Source organism: Netta rufina (genome assembly GCF_964035555.1).
Source record: "Netta rufina genome assembly, chromosome: W".
NCBI lineage: Eukaryota > Metazoa > Chordata > Aves > Anseriformes > Anatidae > Netta > Netta rufina.
The window spans coordinates 9,329,750-9,357,730 of NC_140139.1; the positions used below are offsets into that span (position 1 = coordinate 9,329,750).

At 50.9% G+C, this 27,981-nt stretch overlaps 2 protein-coding genes across 2 annotated transcripts in view; both read left to right on the forward strand.

Annotated features, from left to right (window-relative positions):
- Positions 1–27,981, forward strand: part of LOC311220853 (very low-density lipoprotein receptor-like) — a gene marked incomplete at both ends in the record, with an annotated part of 391,622 nt that overhangs the window by 13,672 nt on the left and 349,969 nt on the right.
- SMAD7 (SMAD family member 7) lies at positions 830–27,962 on the forward strand. Its single transcript, XM_084304535.1, has 4 exons — positions 830–1,807; positions 2,542–2,595; positions 6,994–7,068; positions 26,168–27,962. Exons 1-4 carry the CDS (start codon positions 1,321–1,323, stop codon positions 26,704–26,706), a joined length of 1,155 nt encoding a protein of 384 aa, XP_084160661.1. The 5' UTR covers positions 830–1,320; the 3' UTR covers positions 26,707–27,962.

Below are 27,981 nucleotides of genomic sequence, written 5' to 3' on the forward strand. Positions count from 1 at the left end.
CGCCTGGGTCCCCCGCAGCAAGGGAAGACGGAGGCGCTGGTGCGGGGAGGGCGCCTCTTTGCAGCCAGCGGAGGGAAGAGGAAAAAAGAAAAAAAAAAAGAAGAAAAAAAAAAAAAAAGAAGGAGGAGAAGGGTGAGGGGAAGGAAGGAAGGAAGGAAGGAAGGAAGGAAGGAAGGAAGGAAGGAAGGAAGGAAGGAAGGAAGGAAGGAAGGAAGGAAGGAAGGAAGGAAGGAAGGAAGGAAGGAAGGAAGGAAGGAAGGGAGGGAGGGAGGGAGGGAGGGAGGGAGGGAGGGAGGGAGGGAGGGAGGGAGGGAGGGAGGGAGGGAGGGAGGGAGGGAGGGAGGGAGGGAGGGAGGGAGGGAGGGAGGGAAGGAAAAGAGCCGGACGAGAGGGGTCCCCATGTAAGCACGGCGCCGGGGGAGGCGGCGGGTGGCAGCGGCCCCCCCGATGCTCGCGGAGCAGCGCGGAGGGGAGCGGAGCGGGGGGCGGGCAGCGCCGCCCGGCTCTCGCCGCCGGCAGCACGCTGCTGGAGAAGGAGGGACACAGCCCCACGTTTGTTTTTTTTTCTTCTTTCTTTCTTTTCGTAGCATCCGGATCAAGACTCTGTGTGTACGTGTGGATTAAAACCTTTGGGAAGAAGGAGGAAAACCCCAAACCCTGCATCAGGACGACCTGGGCTTTCAAAAGGGATACAACACTCTGGATGCGCTTATTCTTCTCTTTTGTGACAGATGCTTAAATCGATTCCGAATCTTAGGGTCGGTGGTGTGTTTTTTTTAATTATTTTTATATATTTTTTTTTGATCTCCACCGTTTGGGTTCGCTTTTTTCTTTTTAATTCCTTCGTTCTACCCCGCGTCGCATCCCTGCCGTCCCCCACCCTTCCCAAGCTGGCGGCTTGATGGAAGCCGCGGCCCCGGGGAGGCCGAGGATCCCCCGCGGCTCCAGTCGCTCTCCACAGCCGAGCAGGGCTGCGCGGCGCCGGTCAGCCCAGCCCGCCTCCCCCCGCGCGATGCGCCGCGGCCCTGCGCTCTAGGCGGCATTTTCGCCCTCTTTCATTTTTTCTCCGGGGGTCGAAGCGAGACAGAGAGGCGGCTCCCCCCTCTCTTGGTTCTCTCGCTCTTCCTCCGCTTTTTGCCCCCTTTTCCTCGCACCCTTCGCGGCGGGCGGCGGAGGAAGCCAGCTCGGAGCCTGGCGCATGCCACAGCCCTCCTCGGCCCCGCCGCCGCTTTCCCCGCGCCGCGACTCGGCTGCCGGCCCCTTCATGCGCGGCGGCCGACATGCCCGTTTTGTAGCCGAGGGCCCCTCCTCTCGTCCCGCATGTTCAGGACCAAACGCTCGCTGCTCGTCCGGCGGCTCTGGCGTAGCCGTGCCCCCGGCGGCGAGGAGGAGGCGGGCGAGCCCGGCGGGGCGGCCGAAGGCCGGGCGCATGTCGGCGGCGGGGGGCGCGGGTGCTGCCCCGGCAAGGCGGTCAGGGGCGGCCGGGCGGCCGCGGAGGCGGAATTGAAGGTGCTGACCCACGCCGTGCTGAAGCGGCTGAAGGAGTGGCAGCTGGAGGGGCTGCTGCACGCCGTGGAGTCCCGCGGAGGGGCGCGCACCCCTTGCCTGCTTCTGCCCGCCAAGGGCGACTCGCGGCTGGGCCAGCACTGGTACCCGCTGCCCGTGCTGCTCTGCAAGGTGTTCCGCTGGCCCGACCTCCGGCACTGCTCCGAAGTCAAGAGGTTGTGCTGCTGCGAGTCGTACGGCAAGGCGCACCCCGAGCTCGTCTGCTGCAACCCTCACCACCTCAGCCGGCTCTGCGAGCTAGGTGCGGGACGGGATGGGGTGGGATGGGGATGGAGAAGGGGACGGGGATTGGGATGGGGTAGGGAATGGGGATGGAGACAGGGATGGGGATTGGGATGGGATAGGGAATGTGGTCAACGATGGGGATCGGTATAGGAATAGTATGGGGATGGGGACAGGGTATAGGGATAGGATAGGAATAGGGATGGGGATGGAGTTGGGGACAGGAATGTGGACAACGATGCAGCCACACGCCCTCCCTGCCCAAACACCCCCTCTAAAAACAAACAAACAAACAAACAAAAAACACACACAACTAACTAACTGGGCAACTCGGCATTTTCTTTTTCTTTCTTTTCTTTTTTTTTTTTTTCGGATTTGGGGAGGGGGCGGGGACTCCCCCGGCGCTGCCTGCCCGCCGCCCCGAGCGGTGCCGGGGGATTAGGGGCCGCCTGGCGCAGCCGGCCGGCCCCGGCGCTGCTGCGGCTCCGACGAGCCAAGGAGGCCCCGATCAGACAGCCCGAGCGGCAGATAGCAGGGAGACTGGCGCCAGACGGCCCCTTTTGTTTATCTGACAGCTAAATATCAAGGCAATCACCGCCTCGCTGCCCTGCCTCCAACCCCCAGAGCTAAAACAAACAGTTTTGCTAAAAGAATGCCACTGTTATCATAAGTTCTCATCTTTTTTTTTTTTTTTTTTTTTTTTTCTTTCTCATGGCTCTGCCTTTATTTTTCTCTGTACTTTTCTAATTCCAGAGTCTCCCCCTCCACCCTACTCCAGATATCCAATGGATTTTCTCAAACCAACGGGTAAGTGGCCCTTTTTAAATGCAGGCTGCTGCCTTCAGATAAAAAGGGAGAACAGCCATTTCTCAGGGAAAATGGCTTTGTTACACTGATGCATTTTGCTTTTGGACTGCTTGGGTGCTGGGGTGCCTTCCGATCCCCCCCGGAAGAATTGAGGTATAATTTGTCTAAGAGAGGCGTTGCACAAAGTCTGATTTTACAACTCTGCCAGGAAACTCGAGGAGGGATTGTGGAGTGGCTCAGGCCTTTGGGCTGGCCTCGGTAGCGAGTGGTTTGGGAAGGCTGTGACAGGAAAAACGCGAGGCTGGGGTTGCTGCCGGCTTCTCCCAGTCAGCAGGCCCATGGGTGTCATGCCCAGCCACGGGTGGTTTGCACTGGTAATGGCAGTTGTGCAGCTCGCTCCTGTGTCTGTCCAGATTTTGTAGGATTTTGGGAGATGGTGCAGTTCGTGCAAGCAGCTCTTTGACAGCTGGGAGCCCAAATGAGACCTGACAACTGGGCTTGGCGGGAATCTTGCTGTGTTTTAAGGGAGCCTAATCCCATGTTGTCAGGCTGAGAAAATTAGGAAGGGGGGTGGGTGTGTGTGTCAAAAAATTAGTATTTTCTTTAGCACCATTCTGCATGCCTGTTGATTGTAACTGAATGTCAGGGTGCCAGGGGAGAAGCCCGTTTGAGGCTGGCACCAGGTCTTTTGCTGTTGTCTGCATAAACTCTCGGTTGGCAATGAGCTCGCCGGTCTTAGATAAATAGGGCTGGCACAGGGCAGGAGGGGAGGTGGGGAGAGTTGGAAGTGGGGTGAAGCCAGGGAGGGGCAGCTGCTGTCTCCCCAGGGATTAGCAGATCTGGAGCGCAGTGTCTTTGGGACGGTGACCCTCTGTCACGCCTGGCAGCTGAGGGACAGCAGGGCAGGGAGTCAAAGACAGATGTGTTTCTGCAGACCAGCTCTGGGTCTTGCTCTGCAGTTTCTCGGGACTGGCTGCTGCTGGAGTCTGGACAAGTCCCATGGGACTGCCTCGGTGGAGTCAGTCTTTTCATTTTCAGGCTGCCCTCAGTTGGTTCTTAGAAAAGGAAGGAAAAGAACCCCAAAGTTGGAGTGCCTTCAGATGTCTGGGGTACCATGGTGGGGTCCCATCCTTCCCAGTGCTCCCTTGGAGCACAGTGAGGCAGGACGTTGTAACGCTGTAGGCTTTTCCCCTCTGCAAACTCTTAGAAACAATAACAAGCCTCTCTATGCCATGTGGAAATAAGCAATGCTGTTTAACAAATGATTGGGTTGCAAAGCATGAAATATTTTGCCTCAGTGTGAAAAAAACACAAGATAAAAGCTGGTGAATGAACGAGGGTATCGGGAGGAGGCTGAGCATCCCAAGCATGTGCTGCTCGCTGCTGGGTTGCAGAAGGGTTGTTCTGTGACAAGCAATGAGGCCCTGCTGGGTCTCAAAGATTGATGGGTTTGGGCAAAATTGTCATTATTTCACCTGCATGGTGGCTGGACAAGGGGGTGCTACCCCAAAGCATGAGGTGTTTAGATTTCTTCCTTTATTGCCCTTGTTTCTCCCCAGCGATGATCCCGGCATGGGACGCAAACTGCTCTGCAGAGGGTTCAGAGGATGTCTGCAGAAAGAGCTGCAGGAGATAAGGGTTAATGACTGCCTTCAGCTTCCTGTAAAGATGTTAGGATAAATCTATTATCAGGGTTTAAACATCCAATCTGCCTTTGCCAGGACCTCATTTTCAGTTAGTGGAGTGATATATTTATTCATTAGCAAGTGTTGACATAAGGTAGCAAAATGTGTGTAAACAGAAAAGCCACAGAACATGAATGTGCCATTTCGAAAGGAAAAGTTATTCAGATCAGCCAATAGGAAGTGATTAATGCTGCCAATCGGAAACGCAGAAACAACTGGGTTACTCACCAAAAAGTCCTCCTTTTTTTCCTTTTTGAAAGACAAATCCATTTGGCAGTCGAACTCTGACTACCAGGGCACACAGGGCCGCGGCAGGCACTGCTGGAGCCTCTCGGTCTGTCAGCGCAGGTGACTTACACAAGCTAAGACTTTCCATGCGCTTCCTCTGCAGCCCGTACCGAGTCAGGGGAGGGTTCCATGTCTGAGCATCCCTGCCATCCCCATGGCAGGGCAGGCAGTGCTGTGTGACTGGCGTTTCCCACCTGTACATTCAGTAATGCTAGCCACGTCTGGGAGGGATGGTAGCTGGCGGTGAGACGGAGCAAAGTCCTTCACCAACCCGATGCATGTGTCTTCAGATGCCGGTCCACCCCAGGGACCTTGGGTAGGAGCAGTGCCTCCACTTAACTTGGGCGACTTAGGAAAAAATGACAGTGCCAATGGAGCTGGGGATGTGCACACAGTAGGAAACTTGTATTTTTCTATCAAACCAGATAGTGGTAATAAAAATATTTAGGTGCCTAGTGCCATCTTATAAGTGCTTCATGTGAACAGCCGTACCTGTGCCAGCACGGAGTCTGGCAGTGGTAACTAGTGTGCTTGGTGAAATTATTGCAAACATCTTCTGGTGGCAGGGTGCTGGGGAGGCTGTGCCATTTGCCTGAGGAAAGCAGGGTGCTGGGGTCTGCTGCAGCTAGTGAAATGCCTCCTTGGCTTCTGTGTTGATTTGATGTTCGTATGCTTTTGGGGTTGGACTATATGATCCTTAAAGGTCTCTTCCAACTCAAACTGTTCTGTGATCCTGATTCCCTGACTTTGCACAGAGCACAAAGGTCTGCTCTCGACAGACGTGTTACCTGCGGGCAGGCTGTAGGTGTGGGCCAGCTCGCTTGGATACGTTCATTGAGGAGAAGCTGTAGGTAAGGACTTTGCTTGTTCCTTACCTGGGATGTCCCCAGGGGCTGGTGACAGTGGCTGGCATGGGGCTGAGCCCACAGGGTGAAGCTGAGCTTCTGGAGGCGCATAACAGCTCAGCGTCCCCATGCCCCTGCGGGGGCTGCTGCCTGTGGCTGTGTTGGAAGCAAGAGGGACAATGGTGCCCTCAAATAGTTCAAGCAGATATTCTGACCCACTGTTAAGTGGGACAGGAGCTGCAAGGGGCTGTGTCTGTAGCCCACTCATGGCCTTGCTGAGCCTGGTTCAGTGATGGTTCTGCTGCACAGCCATCCACGGCATCCTGTGGTCAGCCTTGGAGGGGCTTGGGCTGGGCTGGTGCTCACATGCTGTCATGGTGGTGCTGGAACATCCAAGGGCAGGAAACCTACTGAGGTTTTGCTTGCAGAGCCAAATGCCCACCTGTGGCATTGATTTTCATGGGAATCAGAGGTTTGGCAATTTCCAGGAAACAGTCAGCACCTTACAGGGTTGGGCTGGTAGCCACCGGGAATAATTGGACATCTCCGCGATGGTTTTATATTGCGGTAAGGGAATTGGGGGAGAAGATTCACAAGCAGTAGGCTTGTGTAAACCTCCGATACAGCAACCCCTTCAGTGCTGAAAATAACACAAGCTTGAGTACCTCTTACTAGCAAGAGCCCTTGGCTAACGTGGGTGATTGGAAGAGTGCGAGGCTGGAACCAGCTGTATTTTAGTGCAGCCTGCCAAGGACCTGGGGGTTGTGTGAATTTTATGGATTTTTCCTCTTGCCTTCATCTCCGCTCAGGCACAGCGTGCCCCTGAGTTCATGTTGCATGCAGTAGTGACCAAAAAGCTGGAGTTTGCCTGTAGGAGCAGGGGACCGGTGGTGGCTTCTGGCTTTCACCACCTGTAGCAGGGGAAGCAGATGCTTGGGTGGCTCAGGATGGAGAGGCCTAAACCCTGAACCCAAAAGCTTCTCATATGCCATGGGAAACTGCGGATGGGACGGGTAATCTTACCTTGTCCCTTTGGTCGGTGGTTGGAGGGGTGGGCCCCATGGGTGCACACTGTGCTCCCAGGGGTGGCCAGCGGTGGGTGAGGTCTGTGGCAGCCAGTGGTGACAAAAACTGAATGGGACAGTACAAGCTTAGATTGTTTGTGGCAACAGGGCAGTGATGAGACTTTTCCATTTCAGTTCTCGTTCTGGTGAGTACAGGTGTTGACTGCATTAGGTGCATAAAGCTGCAATTTAAGCATTTTGGGAGCTCTGTCAGCTCTGTCCTAAGGAGGACAGCCTTGATTTCATTACCTGGTTACTTGGATGGAGAGGTGGAAGCCAGTCTGTAATTTTTGCCAGTCTATAATCAGCCTGGGCTGGTGATTAAGTGCAGCACAGAGCCTTGACTGAGGCGATGACTTAGGGTGGATGCATCTTGATGAACTACTGTGTCTCTGCAGACAATTAGTAATCGCTTCCTGTTAAATGCTTTGGAATGTGTGTTCCACTCATGGCGGTGCTGGGAGCCTGCAAAGAAGTGCACGTATACTGATTTCTTCTTCTTTCCCTCTGCTGCAGCAGATTGTCCAGACTCTGTGCCTTCCTCCATTGAAACAGGGGGAACTAATTGTCTAGCCCCTGGGGGGCTTTCAGGTAAGACACCTCTCATTAACCATACTTCTGCCCATGGGTCTCTCCACTGCGCCCCTTTGGGTCTCCTCAGCTGAGGGTCCCACCTGGCTGAGAATGGGTGTGGGGGGGTTCAGGAATGCAAGTTGCTGAGAAAGGCATGCTCAAAGGGGGAGTTGGATTTCGTTTCAGTAGCAGCTTCTCTTGCAGAGGATGTGTTGAAATCCCAGGCGAAGCTGTCCCTCCCCAAAAGCCTGTATTTCCTTTGAACTCCAGCCTTGCACTCCATTAATTTCAGAGCAAGGCAGGAAGAGGTGTGTCGGGAAAGGTTGAATGATGTTGGCTGTCAGTTTGGTCGGATGCATGGTTTATCGGAGCAGGTGTGGGTGTCCCTTGCAGAAGGGGTTGGTGTCGAGCTGTTTGGCCTGGTTGGCGGCAGTGGCACTGCTATCTCATCCCTGGGACAAGAGCTGTGCCTGGGCACTGCTTCAGGCTTTGCTGGTTGGGGTAACCGGCACCCAAAGTTTTGTGCGTGAGGCTCAGCTTTTAAAGAGGGTGCTGCATTTCCCTCGTTTTCCCACTTCCCACCTCCTTCAGCCATCATGGGATCGGGGTTCAGAGGGTGGCTTCCCCACCCCTCCTTGGGTTTTTCCAAGCTGCAAAGCCTCCACCAGCCCTTCTCCCTCCCCGGCCAGGCCAGTCCTGAGGCTGGGATCTACACATTGGTGCTGCCAGGATGAAAGCAGCTGTGCATGCTCACTGAGTGTCTGAAACCACATACCTACATGTACTCACTGATGTTGGAAGGTGCTCTCTTTGTTGGCATGTCTCCCTGATTTATGGTTTGTGGAGCAGTTATGCAGCTCATTGCCCTGAGACTGGAATTTCAGAAATATGTCATCGGCAGCCGTGTGTGCACACAGGTCTGCATGTCTTTCTCTCTCTCCAGGAATTGCATTTGGTGTGGATGTCTTTAAGTGAGTCTTGTTTGTTTTTCTTTTGGTTTAATATATACCTTGTCTGTTATTTGAGAGGGGAGCATAGTGTTTGTTCAAAGGCCCTAATGAGAATTAATCAAAGGGAGGGGGAGAGGGAATGGAGCAACTTGTTGCTGCACTTTTTTTTTTTTAGCATTGTGGGATGTTGGGTTTTCCTTTTTTTGCCATTGGAGCCTCTAGCTTTAGGGAAGGAAGGGAAGAAAAAAGGGACTGGAAAAAGAAAGGAGACAAGGAGCAAAACAACTCAATAAGGATGTTGTTAGATTTATTTTTTTTTCCTCTTGAAATATGCCCATTGCAGAGGGGAGGAGAGAGTTCAGTTCCACAGGATACCACATGAAATAAGCAGAGGAAGTACTCACTTTTAAAAGGGGGCTTTCTGAAAGGTTCAGGCTATTGATAACATCTTGTCTGTCTGCTCTGCTCCTGAAGGGAAGGAGGGAGGTGGGGGCCTGGGCTGCAGGAAATCAGTTGGCTTGCTCTGAAGGGCGGTGGGAAGGGAGATCCAGCGCTGTGCCTTGGGGCCGGGGGCTGCTCCAAGGAGCTTCATGAACAAAGCCCCCCCTGCCCTCAAAAGAAATGCCCCCCTCCGAGGGCATTTTTTTTATTTATTTCATGTGATTGGATTTATTTTTCTTCTCTTGGTTATCAAAGGTTTCCCCCCAGAAAAGCCTGGAAACAGAACCTTTTACAATCATTAACCACTCTTTTTCCTCCACAAATGTAATTGTAGCCATTTAATTTAATGAGAAGCTGATAGGAGAGTTGACTCATGGAGGGATATGGTTAGCTACACAAGCTATGAAACAAAGCCGAATGCTTCCACATGAAAGAGCATTTGTTTTGAATTTGGTCTGATTTACTGGCATCTCCGCTCCATGCACAGAAGTGCAGTGCTGAAAATTCCCAACTCGAGAAACCCATTTGAGAAAGGAAAATAAAATGCAGTTTGCAGCATTTCTCTAAAGCTAACCTTCTCCTTTTTTTTTTTTTTTTTTTTTTTTCCCAGCATATTTTAGTTAGCAGAAGAGTGCATGTGAAGAGGGCATTAATGAGTCAGGGTGTGCTTGAAGTGCTTCACCTCAAGGATGAGCGCTCATCTGGGTTTGGGAAGGTACGGGCCACAGAGGCCTAATGGAAAACCCATTCTCCAGTCTGCCTTACAAAGGCTTTAAGAAAAGCCATGAGATCCCCATTTCTGTCAATTCAGAAGCTGAGGAGGATGTGGTGGAGGGATGATGGCTGTGTAGATCTGTAGCACCATGGGCACCTGGAGTGGTTGCTTTGTGCGGCAGATGCTCGTGTTGTAGTCATGTTCAGAACTGGTAGGCTTGGCCTAGCTTCTTGAAGGCAGACGGGTAGGTTAGGTGAGGCAGATCACTATCAACACAGAGAATTTGGGCAGCGGGCCAGCCCGGGGTCAACATCCATTCTGGCAGGAAAACTGCATGGGGCTTTGAGAAGATGAGGGCAATGTCAGAGGAGCATGAAGAAGGGAACTGAAGCGAGGATCCTTTGATGAAGGGAGCCGCGGGTCTGGCTGCCAGCAGGACTGCTTTCTCCTGGAGGCCGAAGGCAGTTTCATTGATGAATACCAGAGGTGCTGGGAGAGCAGAAGCAAAAGGAGCTGGGAGGGCACGTGGCATGGCACAGCATGGCATGGCTAGGGCGATGGACGGAGAGCGGCATCTGCAAGTGTTTCCCCTGCACAACCACCAAGCTGAGCTGCTCCTGCCCTGCCTCTGTGAAAAAAAAAAGGGGGGAAGCCTAAAGTCAAAATGCAGTCACAGGGAGTCCCCCACAAAGGGACGGGCATCCCCAAAATACTTGGGGTGACCTCCCATGTAGTGGAGTTGTGCTTTGACATCATCAGTGACAGTGTGTGGAAGGGGGCAGAGTGTGAGGGATGGGGACCCAGCCACACGACACCTCTGTGACCTAGCCGGCTTAGTTATAAACAGGGGAAAAAAAAAAAAAAAAAAAGAAAAAAAGAAGGGTGGGGATGAGGTTTGTTCCAGAGGTCAAAATCAGAGCAGAGAAGCCCATGGAGCCTGCATGCAGCTTGGCTGGATATTAATGCAGCGTCAGCTCATCCTTGACCCCGTGCCATTCCCCTCACCTCTTCTCAGGGCACCTCTGCTGTCTCTCCCCATCTGTCCCATCCTCCAGCCCGTGTTCCCCACCTTACTACCACATATCTCTCTTTATTGTTATCGGTGGTCACTGTGTGGGTAAGCCAGGGTGTTGCCCACTGAGGTGGTTGTGTTCAGGTGCTACCGGCCCAGGTCCTTTGTATTGGACACGGTCAAAGTACAGAGAAAAAAATATCCCATTGGAGATAAAAATAATGTCTCTAAATAGGAGACAGAGTGTGTTTTTTCCTGTGTTCTGAGCTGACCTGTTCCCAGCAGATGTGTTTGGTTATGACCGTGCTTTCAAACAAGCAAAGCCGCGCTCGGAGAGCCCAGGGGTGTCCAGTTGTGCAATGGGTACAACCCATGGAGCAGCTCTGCTCCAGGAGCCATCTGACAGCACTGGCTGGTTGTGGGGTGGTGCTGGGTCTCCATGGGATGTGGACACAGCATCCACCTGTCCTGGACATGGACATCTCCCTCTTCCAGCCCTGCTGGTGGATGTTGGCCGGTGCAGGGTTGTGGTGCCCATGGTAGGTGAGAAGGCAGATCTCCTGCAGGACAGCTGAATGGTGTTGGATCTGCCAGCAAAAAGAAGCTCTCCAAGCAGCCTAGGCTGTGATGCAGAGAAAGCAAGATGAGCTGGCTTGTATCCTTGCCACCTCAACCGCTTTTTTTTTTTTTTTTTAATTTGTGGTTATTTATAAAATACCAAAGGCAAGAGTTTACCCAGCCTTCAGCCTGCACTTGGCAGCACCTGTTGACTCGCCCAGAGCCTCCTGCAGCCAGCAGACGTCGCATGATAGTGCTGGGTGGGTGCCAGCACAAGCCTGCCGTGTCTTGAGGCTGGGTGAGTGCAGCCTCAACCTCTCCCTCCCACCTCCTCCGCTCAAGGAGTGTGCCGGAAAGATAGGGAAAGACCTGGAAAGTTGGTTGGAGGCTGGAGAGGCACCAGCGGTGCTCACCTAGGAACGGACCGTGCCGGGTCTAATGGGCCACTTTCCTTCAGGTTTGATTCAGCTTTGCTGCAGAGGCACTGCATGGGGCTGAGTGACATTTCATTATGGAATAGTGGGCAGGCCTGGAATGTTTCACTATGCCTCTGATCCCCGCTGGTATCTGCTCGCCGGGGAGAAGCACCTTGCCTAAACCCGCAGCTATTCGCAAGCGGGTCCCTCCACTCCCCCCACCGCATGCAGGATCCCGAGTGGCTTCTCTGGCCCAGCCATGTCTGTGCTTTCCCGTTCCCAACCCTGGCTGTGCTTTCCCATTCCCAATCCCTCTTCCACCTCCCTGTAGTACAGAGCTTATAACCTCCTGCGAAATGCCTTTATTTACAAATTGGCATCCTATTATAATCTTAAATTGAGACATCTTCCTTTGTAGCTAGGAATGTATATTTGTTCCAGGGATAAACAATTGCTTGGGATTTTTTTTTTCAAGTCACTTATTCTGGTTTTATTTTTGAGTATACGGCCCTTTAATTTTTTTTTTGGTTGCTTCCAACGCCTCATGCCATTGCACCCTTTCCTTCCGAGCCTTGCTGCGGAGCAGTTTGTAAGCAGTGTGAGCCACTGTGTCTGGAGCAGCTCCCCAAAAAGCACATCCCCATCCACCGAAGGACAAGGTTATCAGGGGTTAACGCATGGATGACAGCGCTGGAGCCTCTGGAGTGGAGCAGGCTGCCTGCCAGACTAGGAGCCTCGCGGCTGCCTTGCACATCATCTGACCCGTGGCAGAGCACGACCGGGCCAGAGGCGTGGGGAGGGGGGAACTGGTGCTTGGCACCAGCCCCACAGCTCTCAGCCCCTTGCCTCCTGTGGGCTTTTGAAGTGGGCTCTCACCCTGGGGGCTGCCCAAAAGAGAGTGGGACCTGTTGAGTAGTTGCTTTGAACTGCTCCAGGGCCCAGGGAGGAGTTTCGGTGCTCCCCTAGATGTCCTCCCAGGAGGGGTTAAAAGACAAGCGATGGCAGGAGCACTCAGCCCATGTCACTCCATCCCCCTTCCCAGCAGTGATCCCTGCTTGATCCATTTGCGTCGGCGCCATGGGATTTTTCCAACCAAACGGTGCCTTGGGAGTAGTCGGCAATAAAATGCAAAAGAAATCCCACCACGAGCGACATCTGCATGGTGTCTGGGGAAGGTCGCTGCCTCTTACCTTGCTCATCATCACCACACCAAAGGGGTTTGCAGCTCATTTCAGTTTCAGGCAGCTGGCTTTTGGGCCACTGGGTTTTCTCCTGCAACCTGGGGCTTTTGAGGGCAGGAATGGGAGTAGAAAGGTGAATTTGGAAGCTTGATGCCAGGGAGGGGTGTGCCTGCGTGTTTGCCAGAGAGCAATCCAAATCACTATCTGCTTGTAAAATAAAATGTACCGATAAGTGCCGGAAACCCGATCATTAGGGACATTTAAAACTAGACAGGACAAAAACACTCGTACAGGAGCAGTCCTGAGCTGGCAGAGACGGGGCCTGAATCTTTTCCATCTACACTATCTGTGATCGGGTATCAGTTACACTATAGGAACAAGTAACATTAACCACATGCATTTACCCGGTGTGGGGATGGGGGGACACAGCATGATGCTGTTTCTAAATACGGAGCCCGCAAGCACCAGCATTAGAGCATTGTGGCGGGGGGGGAAAATGTGGTGTGCACTGTCTGGGGGGGGACAAATACGGGGAATATGGGATGCACCGGCCCCCCCGAGCCATGCAGGAGGCAGGTGAGCCGATGGCTGTGCTCGGTGGGTACCATATGAGGCCAGGCCCACCACTGTCCCCAGCAGGATTGAATGACCAACGCCGCAGCCTGGCCACCTGCCTACTGTCACAAAGTAGCTTCCTTTCCAGTTTATTTTCAGCGCCAAGATATTATTAATTGCTGTTGCACACTCTCTGTTTTAGTGGTGGAATGCAAAGAAAGGCGAGTTCAAGTTGACCCCCCCGCCCTTGCTTTTTGCCAAAATCCCTTCGTTTTGCCTGCACCTGGCTGAGGATGGGCCACGTGCCACCAGTGCAGTGCTGTGTCCCACCGCTCTTGAGGAACAGGGTGGTACAAGCAGTGCGGCCCCATCCTGCGTGGTGCGGGGACCAGCAGAATGGGAAGGTGCTCAGCGTCACACAGGATGTTGCGAGGGCTTGTGGTTAGCCTTTTTTTTTTTTTTTCTTGTTTTTTTTTTTTTTTTTTTTTTTTTTTAAACTTTTAATAAAAACAGCGTGCTGGGCGTGTTGGGAAAGTGGTGCTGCCCGTCAGGCTGGGGGGTGGTGGGTGACCTTGGTACTGGCAGCCAGGCTGCCACTTTCTCCACTGATATTTTATTTTATTTTATTTTATTTTATTTTATTTTATTTTATTTTATTTTATTTTATTTTACTTTACTTTACTTTACTTTATTTTATTTTTTTGGCAAGAAAGGAGTGGTGCATCCTTGCCCAGGGAAGGCTGGGGCTTCTCTCTGTGCTCCAGACCCACACAAAAGCTGCTCCTCCTGGCCCTGCATCCCGGGGGACGTGCAGGTGGCCCCTGGTTGAGGAATGGAGAAAGAAGGTGATGAAGTGCACCCCAGGATGCATTGCTCATGGCCAGCCGTTCTCTCCCGTTGCTTTTATTTTTATTTTTTTAACCTTTTTTTTGGGTAGCCTTTTAAATCTGTGGTGATAACTTTCACCCTGTTAATTAACAGGAAACATTGGGACAAGACAGGAAATTACATCAGTCTTTTATGAGGAAAGAGCCAAGAAAAAAAAAGAAGAAAAAAAAAAAAAAGAAATACAAGAAAATGTAGTTTAGTGAAGGGGAAGAAAGTGCCAGGGGAGGAGGAGAAAGAGAAGAAAAGGAGAGCCCCCCCCAGTCTTGTGGGGCCCACCTTTCAGAGGGAGGCAGTTCGAGTGCTTTATTTTATTATGTTGAAAAATATTTTAATAGCAGGGTCACCTTTGCCTGAATGTTACACTCGGCCACGCTTCTTGACTTACTGAAGAATCTTTTCATGACTTTTCTCAGCTTCCTTCTCCAAACTGTGAAGCCTAGGAAGCTTTTGGCTTGGAGACTAATTTTGATTTGGCTGCTCAGCCCTCAAAATTGTTCCCCACCCAGTGTCATTATCCTGGTTTTAGCTTGAAAAAAAAAAAAAAGAGCAGCTCTGTAAGGGCTGGCTCAGCCCTTCTCTACCCTTTTAACCTCGTTACACAAAAAGTGTCACAGCTCCAACTGCTGTCCATGTTCCCTGGCTCCTGCCATGCCCTGGGCTCTTTCAGGGCTGCCAAAGCCCCGCGGGGTTTGCAGGATGCTGGAGGTGTCCCCAGGTGCAGGGCTGGAGCATGGCTCCCTCCCTTGGGGCTCCTGTCCCCAGTGGTGTGCAGAGACTGACCGTGGCTCATTTCTTGCCCATTTCTCCCCATTCCTCCTCAGTCTCCTCTCCTGGTTTCTTCTTGCCACTGTGTATGCCCACAGCCACCATCGTGACCATGCCCTTCCTCATCCTCAAGGACAGAGCAGGGCATCGGTGCTGGGTTTTGGCGACTGAAGGCTCAGTTGCCTCTCCCTCACTTTTTAGTGTAAATCACTGGCCCCCAGCATGCCCACGCGGCTTTCCAGGGCTTTTCCTTCCTATGGGGCAGGTGGGCAGGCAGATTTCTGCATTAAGCTACTCACTCAGGAGCGCTCCAGCTGCTAAGCCTTTGGAGTATTGTTGCAAGTATGTACATATATGTGTACATAATAAGCGAGCAGGAGTCTATGAATGGTAATTTTCTTTTTGAATAGATTTTGTTTGTAGAGCTGCCAATGCTGATTAAATAAGCGCTGGCTCGCAGCGGCGAGTGTTGCGGCAGCGTGGCTCTGTGGGGCAGAGCTGCCCCACACCCCAACAGTGCCACCACCACGCTCATCCCCGCCATCCCCTCCTGCTCAGGTGCTCCTTAACCTCCAAAACGGGCTGATTTACAGCTGAGAAACCCAGGTACTGGGGAGGTGGTGAAAGTTCAAACATCCTCTGCTTTTACAACCGGTGGAGTTGGCTCTGGCCCCGGTGACTCGCGGTGATGAAACCAATGGCTCTGGCTTAGAGATACTAAAAATTCCCGGGCTCTGCCACCAAGGGGGAGCTCCTGTCCAGGCCGCCCGCGCTTTGATGTCTGCTGTGAGGTTGGCAGCGCGGGGAGGTGCCGCAGCTATCTGCAACGGGGCCTGCAGGAGGAAGGAAAAAGGCAGCCCTGCTGCGGGGCACTGAGAAAGTGGGGGGCGAGGTGGGGTGCAGCTCGGCCACCCGGTACAGCTGCTGGGAGCCCCACGGATGAGTTAGGGCACCCCGCGCCTCCCCGGGCCAAGCAGGTAAATAACCCCATAAAGCCGTACTGCGAGCGGCAGCACAGGAATCGAGTAACAGCATTTTTATTTGGAAAAGGAGTCGAGAGCCTGAAGTTACATCGCTGTGTTTGAACTGATGAATTCATTTTCTTTGGAAGCCAGGCTGAGACTTTTTAGCTCGTTATAAGGAACAAACTCATAAATCTCAGCACAGAGAGGCCTGCGGTTTTTCTGTTCTCTGTCACAGCCCCGCAGAGTGAGCGTGGAAAATGTGTCGTGGGTGTCACCAGGCTGGTGTCACCTGGGATGGCGCAGCGAGGTGATTTTGGGGGCAGAAAGCAAGCATTTTGGGCTGGGGGAGATGCACCTATTCGTGGCAGCAAAGCAGGTCTTCTGGGCTGGTGAGGATGCTGCCTCAAGTGTCCCCTGTGCCACCACGCTGCTGGACGAAGCCACCTCCTCCAGGAGCAAGCAGCTTTTTAGAGCTTTTCACCTGGGTGTTGCTTGCTTTATAGCTCAGGGCAAAGCACTGAAACTTCCGATGGTCCTGGCGCTCCGTCTGCGAAATAGTGGTGCCAGCTCTGCCGGAGCACCGTGAGGGTTAATTACTTAATGAACGTAATATTCTCTATAACTGTTCAGCATTATTAATCCAGAGCAAAGCGAGAGGCAAGGGGAGGGGTGTGTGTGTGACGAGGCAGCTCCTCGCTTGTGAACTCCGTCCAAGCGCCCTTCGCCAGCCCTTGAGCGCTTGGCTTGCGCCCTGCCCAGGGGGCACCGGCCAGGGGGGATGGTGCCATCCGTCTGTCCTGTCCACGGCAACCCAGCCCCTGCATACGAGTGGGCTTTGCCACATGCTCTTAGGAATAGGCGTGATTAGATTATGAAGACAGGCAGAAGTAATGATTAACTTTTTCAGTCTGCATGCTGTCTCCAGTCCGGTGCTGGTTGTTTTTTTTCCCCCTAAGTAGGCCCTGGCCCCAAGTTGACAGGGTATTAGGTTGTAAAGAAAGACAGAAGGAATGAAGGCGGGGAGGGGAGGGGAGGGGAGGGGAGGGGAGGGGAGGGGAGGGGAGGGGAGGGGAGGGGAGGGGAGGGGAGAGGGGGCGCGTTTTCCATCAGATCCGGGAATGGAATTTATTGGCAGGAATGCAGTAAATGCTCCAAATGCCATCCCAACTAAACAATTTTCATAATTGTTACGGAGTGGGGCCATGGGGGGCACGTCAGGCATGAAAAGCACTTTTGTTCCAGCCATGCTTTTCCATGTTTTACAACCCTGCAAGAAGCCTTTCCCTGCCCTCCAGGAAAGAGCTCTGCACGGGATGGGTGGTGGTCTTTTTTTTTTTTTTAGGGAAATGTCTGGTATGTCTGGTTTTGGTCTTGCAATAACTTTGGGGAGAATTACAGTTCAGTGTGCTGCAAGGAGTGGATTTTTTTCATTATGGAAATGAGAGTGGCAGTGATGCCCTGTGTGCGTGTGCACAGAATGCACTTAGGAAAAAATCGTAACACACATCTAGGTATTAGGTATCAGTTTGGAAATACTAGCTTAGTATGCATCAGTTTTTATTAAGGCCTTTACAAGCCCTTTAACATGTAACCCGCATAGCTACATGTTGTCAGTAGGGAGAATAAAACGTGGAGAGCCGTGGCTTTCCCGGGGGCTGCATCCCTGCTTGCCGGGACCAGACAGCAGCAACTGTCTTATTGGTTGAGCTGCACTTCTATTTTGAATTGCAAAAGCCTTTCAAGGTCTTCATCTCCCAAAACTGAGCTGTGAGGGCTGTGTTCGGGAGGGCCATGACCCCGCAGCTTGCGGGACCTGGTGGCCTCTGATGGCTTTGGTGGCAGTGGTGGTGATTTATCCCCACGCTGAGAGGGTGATGGGCAGGTTGCTGTCACTGGTGAGGGGATTTTGTCAAACTCAGCCTTGGGTCTGCTTTGTGTGGTTGTAACTCGGGAGCCCTTTGTGTGCTGGTTCCTCCTTCTCAGAAGGTTTCTGGTTCAGCTCTGGGGTGGGTTGAGGTGGAGAAGGGGTGTGCCCTGCTGGAAGCCAGGCAGGGAGGCGTTTGTTAATCACCATGGCCATCTGGGGCCAGGACCAGCCCTGAGTCACTTGGTGGGTGCATGGCACCGCTAAGGCTTGCTGGGGTTTCCTGCGTGTTCAAGAGTAGCCTCTGAAATCTCCTGAAACCTCCCTGATTGTCCTTAAAATAGGATCACGCAGACTTGTATGAAATGCATGCAGACAGGGCGCAGGGACACGTGAGAGCATCCAGGAGCAAGCTGCTCCTCCAGGGAAGTGTCCCTGCCACCTGGGAGGAGAGCAGTGGGGACATATGTGGTAAAAAAGGGGTCTGGGAGGGGTTTGCATTAGGACTTGGGGGGGCTCCATGTGCAGCATCTGCGCCCTCGTGCTTAACCACAGTGCACAGCCCACCTGGCTCCCGCATGTCAGGCAGGATTTCTCTTTTCTTTTTGGTCTTAAAATCCCCCAGGATATTTCCCTCCACCCCTGGAGGGGTCTCCCCTGTCCCCCTGGAAGGCCTCCTTCTTCCCACCTCATCACGGGCAGGGCTTGGTGAGGCGCAGGGGGAGGGATTCCCATTTTGCTGCTTTCTGAAAAAAGAAAAAAGTTTCCCACACCTTTGAGGGGTGCAGAAGGAGAGGCAGATAAAGAAGGTTCTTTAAATTAAAACTTCAAAAATAATTAGACTGACTGTATACTAAACAACAGCAAAGAGGCCCATTTACTGTAAATATTATGAATGGATTTGGCTGGCTTCTTCATCCCCACCCTTCCTCTAAGGCTTTTCTCTGAGCTGAGTCGAAATTCAGCCTTCAGACAGCACGGTACTCTATAATTTGCATGGCTGATGAGGCCCAAAGCCTGGTACAGAGGAAACTGGAGTCAGCTGGCTCCTCTCTAACCATTGGAGACAGGCAGGCAGGCATTTTTGGTGTGTGCATGTGTATTTTTTTTCCCCCTTGTAGCTGCAGCAGACAGACCGGTGGCTGCAGCCTTGCTGGCTTTTAAAGAAAGTGAGCACAAGAAAGGTTCTTCTTTTCTCGGGTAATTTTTAGCCGTGGTAATTGATTAATCACTGTAATTAGACAGTAGCAATGACTAATAAGATGTTTGTGAATAAAATTTCTGGTTTGGTGGACTCCATGAACCCGGCAGTTTCACTTCAGTTCTTTCTTTCCTGTCCCCGCTCCTCACTGCCCCGTGCACGTCCCCACCTGGCTGTGAATCACCCTGTACTCCTCATGCCTTGGCTGCCCTCCCAGCCCTGCCTTCCTTCTGCCACACTGCTGCCCACCCTCGGGGCTTCGTAGCAAACCTTTCCTCAGTTTGCTCTTGTGCCCCATCCATGAATTAAGCCCCACGGTTTTGGGCTGGGTGCCAGGTCGGGCACCCCAGGAGAAGGCTGGCCCAAGGTGCCACCATGCTGGGCTGGAAACCATAGATGATGTCCTTGGTGACCTGCTATCTCCTCTTCTCGCCATCCAAACCCACCTCATTTTGGTGCTGATTTCACAAGGGGTTTTGCAGCCCTGCTGGAGGTGATGGGAATTTCTGCTTGGGTCCCCAGAGGATGCCTGGACCGAGCAGAGCACTCCTGTTAATGCAGGGGAGAGCTGCATCAGTCACTGCTAAATGGGTCTTAACCAAAGCCCTGGTTACAAACATCAAACATCATTACAATCCCAGACTTCTTCCCATGGTGGCTTCTGCCAAATTTTATCCCCTGCGTCCCCATCAGACTCAAAAGACTTCAAATCTGTTCACAGTGACTCGGCTTCTAGACACCAGCCCTTAGAAAAATGGATGAACTGATTGCAAAGGCCTTCCATCCTTCTCCAGGCAGTGAAGATGGCTTGTGATGGAATAGAAAGTTGGGGTTTCACCAAGAGAATAGAGATTTTCTTTTTCGAGGCAGGGAAATTTCGTGTTGCTGTTGGTGCCAAAGTAAAGTTTTTGAGGAAAACTCAGGACATCAATTTTTACGCAAGGTTAACTTTTAAGGAGCAAGGAGACATTTAAGTGATTGGGTGGGCAACTTGCTAATGAATTAAAGAAATAATTTTAAGGCTCTTTGGCCAGCATGGTTACTGTATAGGTTGAGTAATAAGAAACTGCCTAATTAGACATAGACACAAATTTAAGGTCTAGCCTGTCGATCCGCAGATTAAGGACTCTAAGTACCTACTGACATGATGGGCTGTAATGGCTCCTAAAGAGATGTTATGGTCTATCGTGTCAATAATCCACAGATTAAGGGCTCCCTAAGCAAGTGTTGAGGCAGGGTGCACATCCCTGGGGGCCACCCTGCAGGTGGCTTGGGTGGGCGCATCCCTGGGGAGGTTATTTTCTCTGCAAACAATAGGAGTTGAGCACCTGACGATCCCCTAAATTAGCCTTTCAGAAATCATCCGAGTCATCAAAAGCAGGGGAGTGAGGAAGCCAGGGCTGTCTCGCCCTGGTGTGCAGTGAGATATAAAAGGTTTGGGGCAAACATTCCCGTGGGCGGTGTCTTCAGGCTGCCCACAAGCTCCTGTAAAGGCACAAAGACCCTTTTCTACAGCAGGGTATGTCCTTTAATTTTGATTTTTCTTTGCTTTTGCAAGGCATACCTGGAAATCTGGCTTTGAAGGGTTTTTCTGGACTTGTTTGTTTGTTTGTTTGTTTCTTTGTTCCCCCACCCAAGGACCCTGTGAATTACCCAGGAGATTAGAAGGGAGGTGACATTTCCCTGTTTCATGCCTGTTTATCTTCACTTTGATTAGCTCTGTGGTTGCACATCATGCTCACTGTTCTCCTCACCTTGATGCAATTCCTGGTCCCTTCTCGAATAATAGTTCAGTCATGTGTTTTTCCTGAGATCCTGCAAAAAGGTACTTACAGTGGCATGAGGGGCAAAATTGCAACTGCAGTGCCCCAAGCTGGTCTGAGAGACTCTCAAGAAAACACAGAAGAGCATGCAGAGCCAACATGAACCATTCCTGGCATTTTTTTAAAGTGCATTTGCTCATAGGAGGGGAGACTATAATCAATTAATTGCGGCAAGTGCATTTGCATCTGGCTCATGGTGCTGCATGTAGTGAATTTGTATGTGAACTATGAAAGCCTTGAACCTTTTCCGCAGGATTTACTGCCTGCTTTTGGGTGTGTGGGAAGAGATCTTGCAGGCAGTGACTGCCTTTTCTTTGTCTCCATCTCTTCCATCTCAGTGAGTAGCAAAAGATGGGGGGCACGGCTCTGTCCCACGCTCACAAATGCTGCTTAAGGTCAGCCAAGAGAGATTATGGGCGTGAGATGCGCTGAGCTTGGTCTCAGCCTTGGCCCCAACCAGACAACACATTGTGCTGACAGCAGTCCAGCCTTTTTTTTTTTAAGCACAGATGCCCTCCGAGCGTGCTGACAAATAAAGGAGGAAGGGCCTTTGTTTCATCTGTTCTCCAGCACTCGGTGCACGCTTACTTTAGTTTATCCACCGCCTCTGCCTATTCGCACTGGGTTGTCGGTCATGGGTGCAGGGTCACCACTGTGAGTGGCTCGGCGAGGGTACCCAAAAGAGGAGCCCTTCATGGCCTTGCCAGGGGAGGTGATGGCATGGTGAGGTTGGGTGGGAAATCCCAGCCCAGGCCTTCCAGAGGAATAAAGGAGGGGAGGACGTGTGATGGTGGGAAGCTTAGGAAGAGCACCGGGAGACCCTGCAGGGCGAAGCTGCTGTTAAAAAGAATCAAGACACGTAAATCTCTGGTTAAAACACTTCTGCAGTCGGATAATTTAATTTACTTATAGTCCTAATATCACTGATAAAAGATCCAATTACAGGCATTTAAAAATCTAATCAGGAGCGCCTGTTGTATTCCCATTTTCAGCTAAGAGCTGTTCCTGTCACAGATTCCAGTGACGATCTAGATAGCTCCTGACTGGATAAAATGGGAATAGTCCAGGGAGGGTAAGATAGTGCAGTGTGTGCTCAACTTGCTGTTTTCCTTAGAAGTCAGTTGATTACAGGAAAACCTTTAGCTATAACAAAACAAAGAAAAACAAAAGATCCCCTTCCCACCTCCCCCCGATGTTTATGAAGTCGCACCAGGACAAGGCTGAGACCTGAAAACCCGTGAGAGGCTTTGCTGGCCACAGTGTTGCTGTCTCTGGGCAGAGCCTGGAAGAAGTACACAACTTTTGGGGGAGAGAGAAAGGGGGACCCGCTCCTTCCTCTCCTCCACCGCCAGGCAAAAGCTGTGAGCAGCAGCGAGTGCTTGGTCTCTGTCTTCTGCAGGGCTTGGCTTTTGCAACGGCTTCTGGCACTCCTAATACCAGCTCAGAGGGTATTAAGGGCTGGATAGATGGACTGGAAAACATGAAAACATCTAGCAATGAACAGGAGGGATGGAGAGGGCCGATGCACATATTTAAACCAAAAATTATGTTCAGTGTATTTTTTTTCAATACAAAATGGCCTTTAAAAAAAAATCAGACAGAAACCTCTCCTGAAATTAGCTGAAATGGCTCAGTTCCTGAATGAAAAAGAACTTTTTCTTCCTGGTCCCCTCATAAAACTGTCAGAACTCTGAAAGAAAAAGTACAGATGCAGATGACATGGTTTCATCATCCCAAAGCTGTTGATGTGTCGAGGAGCAAAGCCGCTTCACAAATTCCTTGCTGCTTCCAGCGCAGCTGTGATGTGAGAGTCTGCTGCTGCGGCTTGAAAAAACCAAGCACGGGGCTCTTCCTGGGGCACTCAGGTCCCTCTGTGTAGTCAGTCTCCCTCATCCACTTTCCTCCATGGTGCCAAAGCGAGAGAAACCCTGGCTCTGGCCTTTAATTGAGAAGTTTTGGGCAGGACTTGACAATTGCGAGGGTCAAGGCAGGTGGTGGGAAACCTCACAGTCTGTCGAACTGGTTTGCATGTTGCAAAGGAGCTTTGTTGGAAAGGATGCCTTCGTGGAACAATGTTTCCTTCCCCTGGGATGGGCTGGTAGAAGTCAGGATGGCCCTTCTGGAAAGTTAAGAGGGTGTCATCTGGCTTGGTAGAAGAAATGAGAAAAAAATGTGGTTTTCCATGGGAATGTGGTGCTGAGTCAACAAAATCTTCTTCAAAGACACCGGAACCAAACTGCTGAGAAACGTTGCCCCCAAAAGTTTGGGGTGCCACACTGTTGCCTTGATTTCACCCCTCCATGCAGAAATGTGCTCTGCTTCGGCCAGTGGTTCTCTGTAGATGCGACTACGAGTGATTAATATGACTAATTCTCCAAATTCCTGTGGGCAGAGGCTAGCTTTATTTTCAGTTATTTATTTTTTGTTTACAATAAGTTTGCACAATGCACTGGGGGGCCCTTAATCCTGATGGGGCCACTAGGCAGGCTGCCTTGCAAACCATAGAAATAATAATAAACTAACAATAGCAGCAAATGAAGGGGTGCTTAATAAGAAAATAATGGTGCGCATGTTTCTAGCATTAAGCATTATCATTGCTGGGATATGGGAGTGCTCACAGCTTGCTGGGACTTTTCCAGGCATTTAGAAAGGGATGTGTTTGCTCCAAGGAGTTCATAAAAACGATGCTTTTAACTCAAAACTAGAATCCCAAAGTGTTTCTGAGCCATTTATGTACTGACTCACACAGTGGCCCTGGTTCATCTGGTGCATGGCACGCTGGCAGTGGTAGCAGGTGGCCCATGAGGACATGCTGCGGGAGATGTGGCCCCAAATTTCCCAGGATCTGGAGATTTGTACAAGTTTGCAGCAGGGCTTTCTGCGGGAGGTGGCATGGGACCATGAGATGACCCTGATGGGACGTTTTGGGACTTTTGGGAGCATTTTGCTTCATTTCTGTGCCTAGCCCAGCCTGTGGGTATTGCCATAAAGCGGAGCCTTTTGGGGAAAAAATTTCCATCTCCGCCGGAAGCGTGTCTGCGTCACTTTTTCCTTCTCTCCTACAACTTCTCCTGCCTCTGCTGCCCAGGCAATGCCACTGGCTTTTCCCACCCATACTCCCTGCTGATGCCAAAATGGGAGGAGTGGGGGAACTCCGCCTGGGTCCCAACAATTGTGAATCCCAACAATTGTGAAAAGCGTCTTTGGTGGTGGCTGGCTCACCAGGCTGGCAGGGAGGCCTGACCCTGTTTATCCAGGCTCAACCCATATATTCTAATGGCTTTTTGACTAGACATCCAGTCAACAGCCAAATCTTGCAAACAGAAGACGCTCTGGCATATTTATACTGTGCACTGGCACTGGCTCGTTTAAAAAATCACGGATTACCTAAGACTTGTCCTTGAGGTCTGGTCACCCCATGTAATTGAAAACCCTAGTGGGATTCATTCATGAGCTTCCAGCCCTCCATAAAGGTCTGTTCATTCATAGCCAAGGCAGTTTTCTTTTTCTTTTTGCCTTTTTTTTTAACACACTGGCAATTAAATAACACTTTATAAGTTGCAATGAGCTACTTGCTAAGTGGTCTTCACTAATGCAAGAACAAACATGAGGAGGTGAAAAAAGCTTTTTTGCCCCCCCCCCCCCAAAGGGATACTTTAATGTTAAAGAAAAGAAATAAAAACTTACAGGAATTTCAACAGGGTTCAATGGCTGTTGCTGCAAAATTCCCTCAACTGCTGTAAAGCAGAAAGACCTGCAGGCTCTAGGCATTGATGGCAGGCTCTGATTAGGTGGGTTGGTTGCTTGGGTTGTGCTTTTTTTTTTTAGAACCTAGCTTTACTTTCACTAGCTCTTTAAACAAACAGCTAGTTAAACCATCTTCAGAAAAAAAAAACAAATCCACTCCTTTCTGCGCATGTACGCAAACAGCAGTTTTGTCCCCCTGCCCGAGCAGCGCGGTGCCTGATGCTTCTCCAGGGGGAGGCTCCCGTGGCTGCCTCCAGCTTGCCTCTGGGACCAGGGCTCAGGGCCAGCCGCTTTTTTAACAATTAACTTTTTTTCTGCCATCAACCAAGCTCTTTTCTTTACTTGGGCAAAACTCCCGCTGGCAGGGAGGGTGCGGCAAGGTGGGGGGGGGGGGGGGGCGGCAACCCAGCAGGCACCTGGGCAGCTTGCATTACCCTCAAATTGTTTTTTGTTTTGTTTTGTTTTGTTTTTTTTCCATGGGAAATGCAGTCCCAGGGGTGTTTCTTGATAAACACCCTCTTGGGGCATCCTCTGTCAGTGGAGGGAAGAGGGGTGTTGGCACCCCGTTCACTTAGGGCCAAAGTAACCCAAGCCGGGCCACCCATTCCCTTGCTCGTCCCTTTTCCCCAGCGGTGCCAGGCTTCAGCAGGATTGAGTTAGAGGAAACAGAAGTCCTGGGAGGCACTGGCAAGGAGAAGTGGATGGACAAATGGTGGCACACCTCAACCCTGTGGCGTAATACTCTGTGAGGCTATCCTCCCAGGGACCCCTGGCCCTGCTGGCTCTGGGGGCTGGTGGCCGAGCGACCCTCCTGTTGCCGGCCGGGTGCGCTCAGGCCCGGTTTTAATAGCTGCCTCCAGCAACTGCAGAAATATTTTCCTTGATGGCATAGAAATGAGGAAATTAACAGTGTGCGTCAGGAGGTTGTTGTTTTTTTTAAGAGTACAGTGCCATGCTTTAAACGGGAGGCTGGAGGAAAATGCCTGTGCTGCAGAAGCAGGTTTATTAATAGCAAAAAAGTACAGAAAAATACAGAAAATAAGGCGGGGGGCTCAGGCGGCACTGCGGGGCCTCACGGTGCTTGGCTGGGGAGGCCTCTGGGTGCTGCCCCCTGCTCACCAACCTGCAGTCCAGGCTGGATTTTTGTATTATTATTATTTTTTAAAATACAATTATAGAGATTAATAGTTCCCAGGTCTTAATATGCCTGTGAAGGCTGGGAGGAATTGCACTGGGCTGGTACAGATACTCCATCAGGGAAAGGGGGTTTTCACATTTCTCAGCTCCCCCACCCTGTTTTTCTCCTCTCCCTCCCGTGCCGTACCCTCACTGCTCACACAGGGTTAGGCAGAGAAGGAGTTGAAAAAACAGGTTAAGGGAACTCACTTCGGTGCTACTCTTGTGGGTTTTTGTGACCGTTTTTGTCAACAAACGCAAGGCTTCCGGTCTCCACCCTGCCACTGCGAGCTGCCGTCTGCCTGCGCTTCCCATGTCCTGCCTTCAGCTGAGGGCCTGGCCTGGGCATTCATCACCTGAAAGAGCCCCACCAAGTGGGGCAGCCTAGCCCTGGACCCCCTGTTTCATTGGGGTGACCTCCAAAGTGTGTCTGTTGGGTGCAAATAAAGGTTTTTAGGGCACCTGGTCCTGCCAGATGCAGCTGGCTGAAGCAGGAAGGGTGCTGCTCGGCCCCGGCAGTCCCGCCTAGGGTTTGGGCAAGGGACGGAAGCACTGAGGGTGCTGCTGGTGCCTTGAGCTGCTTTTGAGGAGGGGGAGCTGGTGGTTTGGGCCCTTGTCTCCCACCAGAACCAGGTGCTGAAGCATCACAGCAAACACCCAAAAGTGGGTAAGTGGGGTTAACTGTGGCTGTCACACATTGCTTTCGGAAGCAGTGGCTCTGCTAGGGGTGCTGATGCATGCATGGAGAGCATCATGAAAGTGAGAGCAGGCAAGCAACCTCTTGGCGTTGCATCACTTTTGGGTCATATTACCCCCGCGGCACTCAATTTCTCCTCTTCCTTTTTTCTCACCTCCTTTAGATTCCCAAGTTCTTCAGGAGCCGGGGGATCAGTCACACTGGTGCGTGGTGGCATACTGGGAAGAGAAAATGCGCGTGGGTCGGCTGTACTCTGTCCAAGAGCCCTCCCTGGATATCTTCTATGATCTACCTCAGGGGAATGGTTTCTGCCTCGGACAGCTCAACTCGGACAACAAAAGCCAGCTGGTGCAGAAGGTCCGCAGCAAGATCGGGTATGGCATCCAGCTCACTAAGGAAGTGGATGGTGTGTGGGTGTACAACCGCAGCAGTTATCCCATCTTCATCAAGTCAGCCACACTGGACAACCCCGACTCCAGGACATTGCTGGTGCACAAAGTGTTTCCAGGTTTTTCCATCAAGGCTTTTGACTATGAGAAGGCGTACAGTTTGCAGAGGCCAAATGACCATGAGTTCATGCAGCAACCATGGACCGGATTTACTGTTCAGATCAGCTTTGTAAAAGGCTGGGGCCAGTGCTACACGAGACAGTTTATCAGCAGTTGCCCGTGCTGGTTGGAGGTTATTTTTAATAACCAATGACTCGAGACAGAGTGGACTCATGACATTTATACTACTTTGCTGCTATTATTTCCTTCTGAGTGCTTGCTTTTCATGCAAACTTTTTGTTTTGTTTTGTTTTGTTTTCCTGTTTTGAGAAATAGCTTATGGAAAGATTTTTGCCTTGGTATTTTCATAAATATATATATATATTTTTAAAGTGTGAATGACCAATAACTCAGAAGGACAAGAGAAGGGTGCGGGGGGTGGGGGCGGATTGCATATGATAATTGTTTCCCGCCTCTGAAAGGATTATCCTATGCGATCGAGGATCGGGAAGCCACTTGCTATTTGTTATGGCTCCTTCTCTTGGATAACACGACAGGAGACCCCTATTTTTCATGCACCACCTTCCCCTTGACTCCGGCTGTCCCCAGTGGTGGTGACACCCAGCTGAGACCCCTTCCCCAGTGGTGCTAACCCCACCTAGCTGCAACCAAACAATGGTGCAAAACCTTCCCAGCCAAGTCTTTACCCACCCTTGTCGATTTTTTGTTGTTGTTGGGCTGGCGTCTCATCCCTGTGTTCATCTTGTCCACCACAAGAACGTGGGTGTTGGGGGAAGTCTGCCCATCCTTCCACTGCTTTTTTTATTGTCATGGATTGATGCAGGGGGAGAAAACAACCATGAAGAAATCATGCATGGCCTGTGCTTTACAATTTGAGCTGAGATGTGAAGCATAAGCTTAAAAAAAAAAAAGCGAAGCAAACAAACAACAACAACAAAAAACAAATGGGAAAAAAAAAAGAAAAAACTTGTTCACGATAGTTGGTCTGTTATAACCTGCTTAGATCAGGTTATCCTGGTACCATCGTATCTGGAAATGCAGTTGTGCTTTCATTTCTTCTTGAATTCATACACAAGTTTGATACTTTTACACTGTTCTTAGCTCAATGAGCATGTTTAGACCTTAACATAAGCTATTTTTCTAAATATAAAGGTTTAAATGAACAAGAGAGCATTCTCATTGGAACTTTAGCATTGTAGTGTTTTGGAAATAAAACACACAAAAAAGGACTCCTTGAAAAAAACCTGAAATTTATTAAAGAAAAAAATGTATTTTATGTTATATATAAATATATTATTACTTGTAAATATAAAGACGTTTTATAAGCATCATTATTTATGTATTGTGCAATGTGTATAAACGAGAAAAATAAGAAAGATGCACTTTGCTTTAATATAAATGCAAATAACAAATGCCAAATTAAAAAAAAAAAAATAATAAAAAAAAAAACAACACAAGACTAGTGTTT

Bases quoted from the DNA above. Each gene is read 5' to 3' on its own strand.
- SMAD7 (XM_084304535.1), top strand. From the start codon at position 1,321: ATGTTCAGGACCAAACGCTCGCTGCTCGTCCGGCGGCTCTGGCGTAGC. The intron at 1,808-2,541 runs GTGCGGGACGGG...TTCTAATTCCAG, and splicing joins CAGCCGGCTCTGCGAGCTAG to AGTCTCCCCCTCCACCCTAC. The intron at 2,596-6,993 runs GTAAGTGGCCCT...CCTCTGCTGCAG, and splicing joins GGATTTTCTCAAACCAACGG to CAGATTGTCCAGACTCTGTG.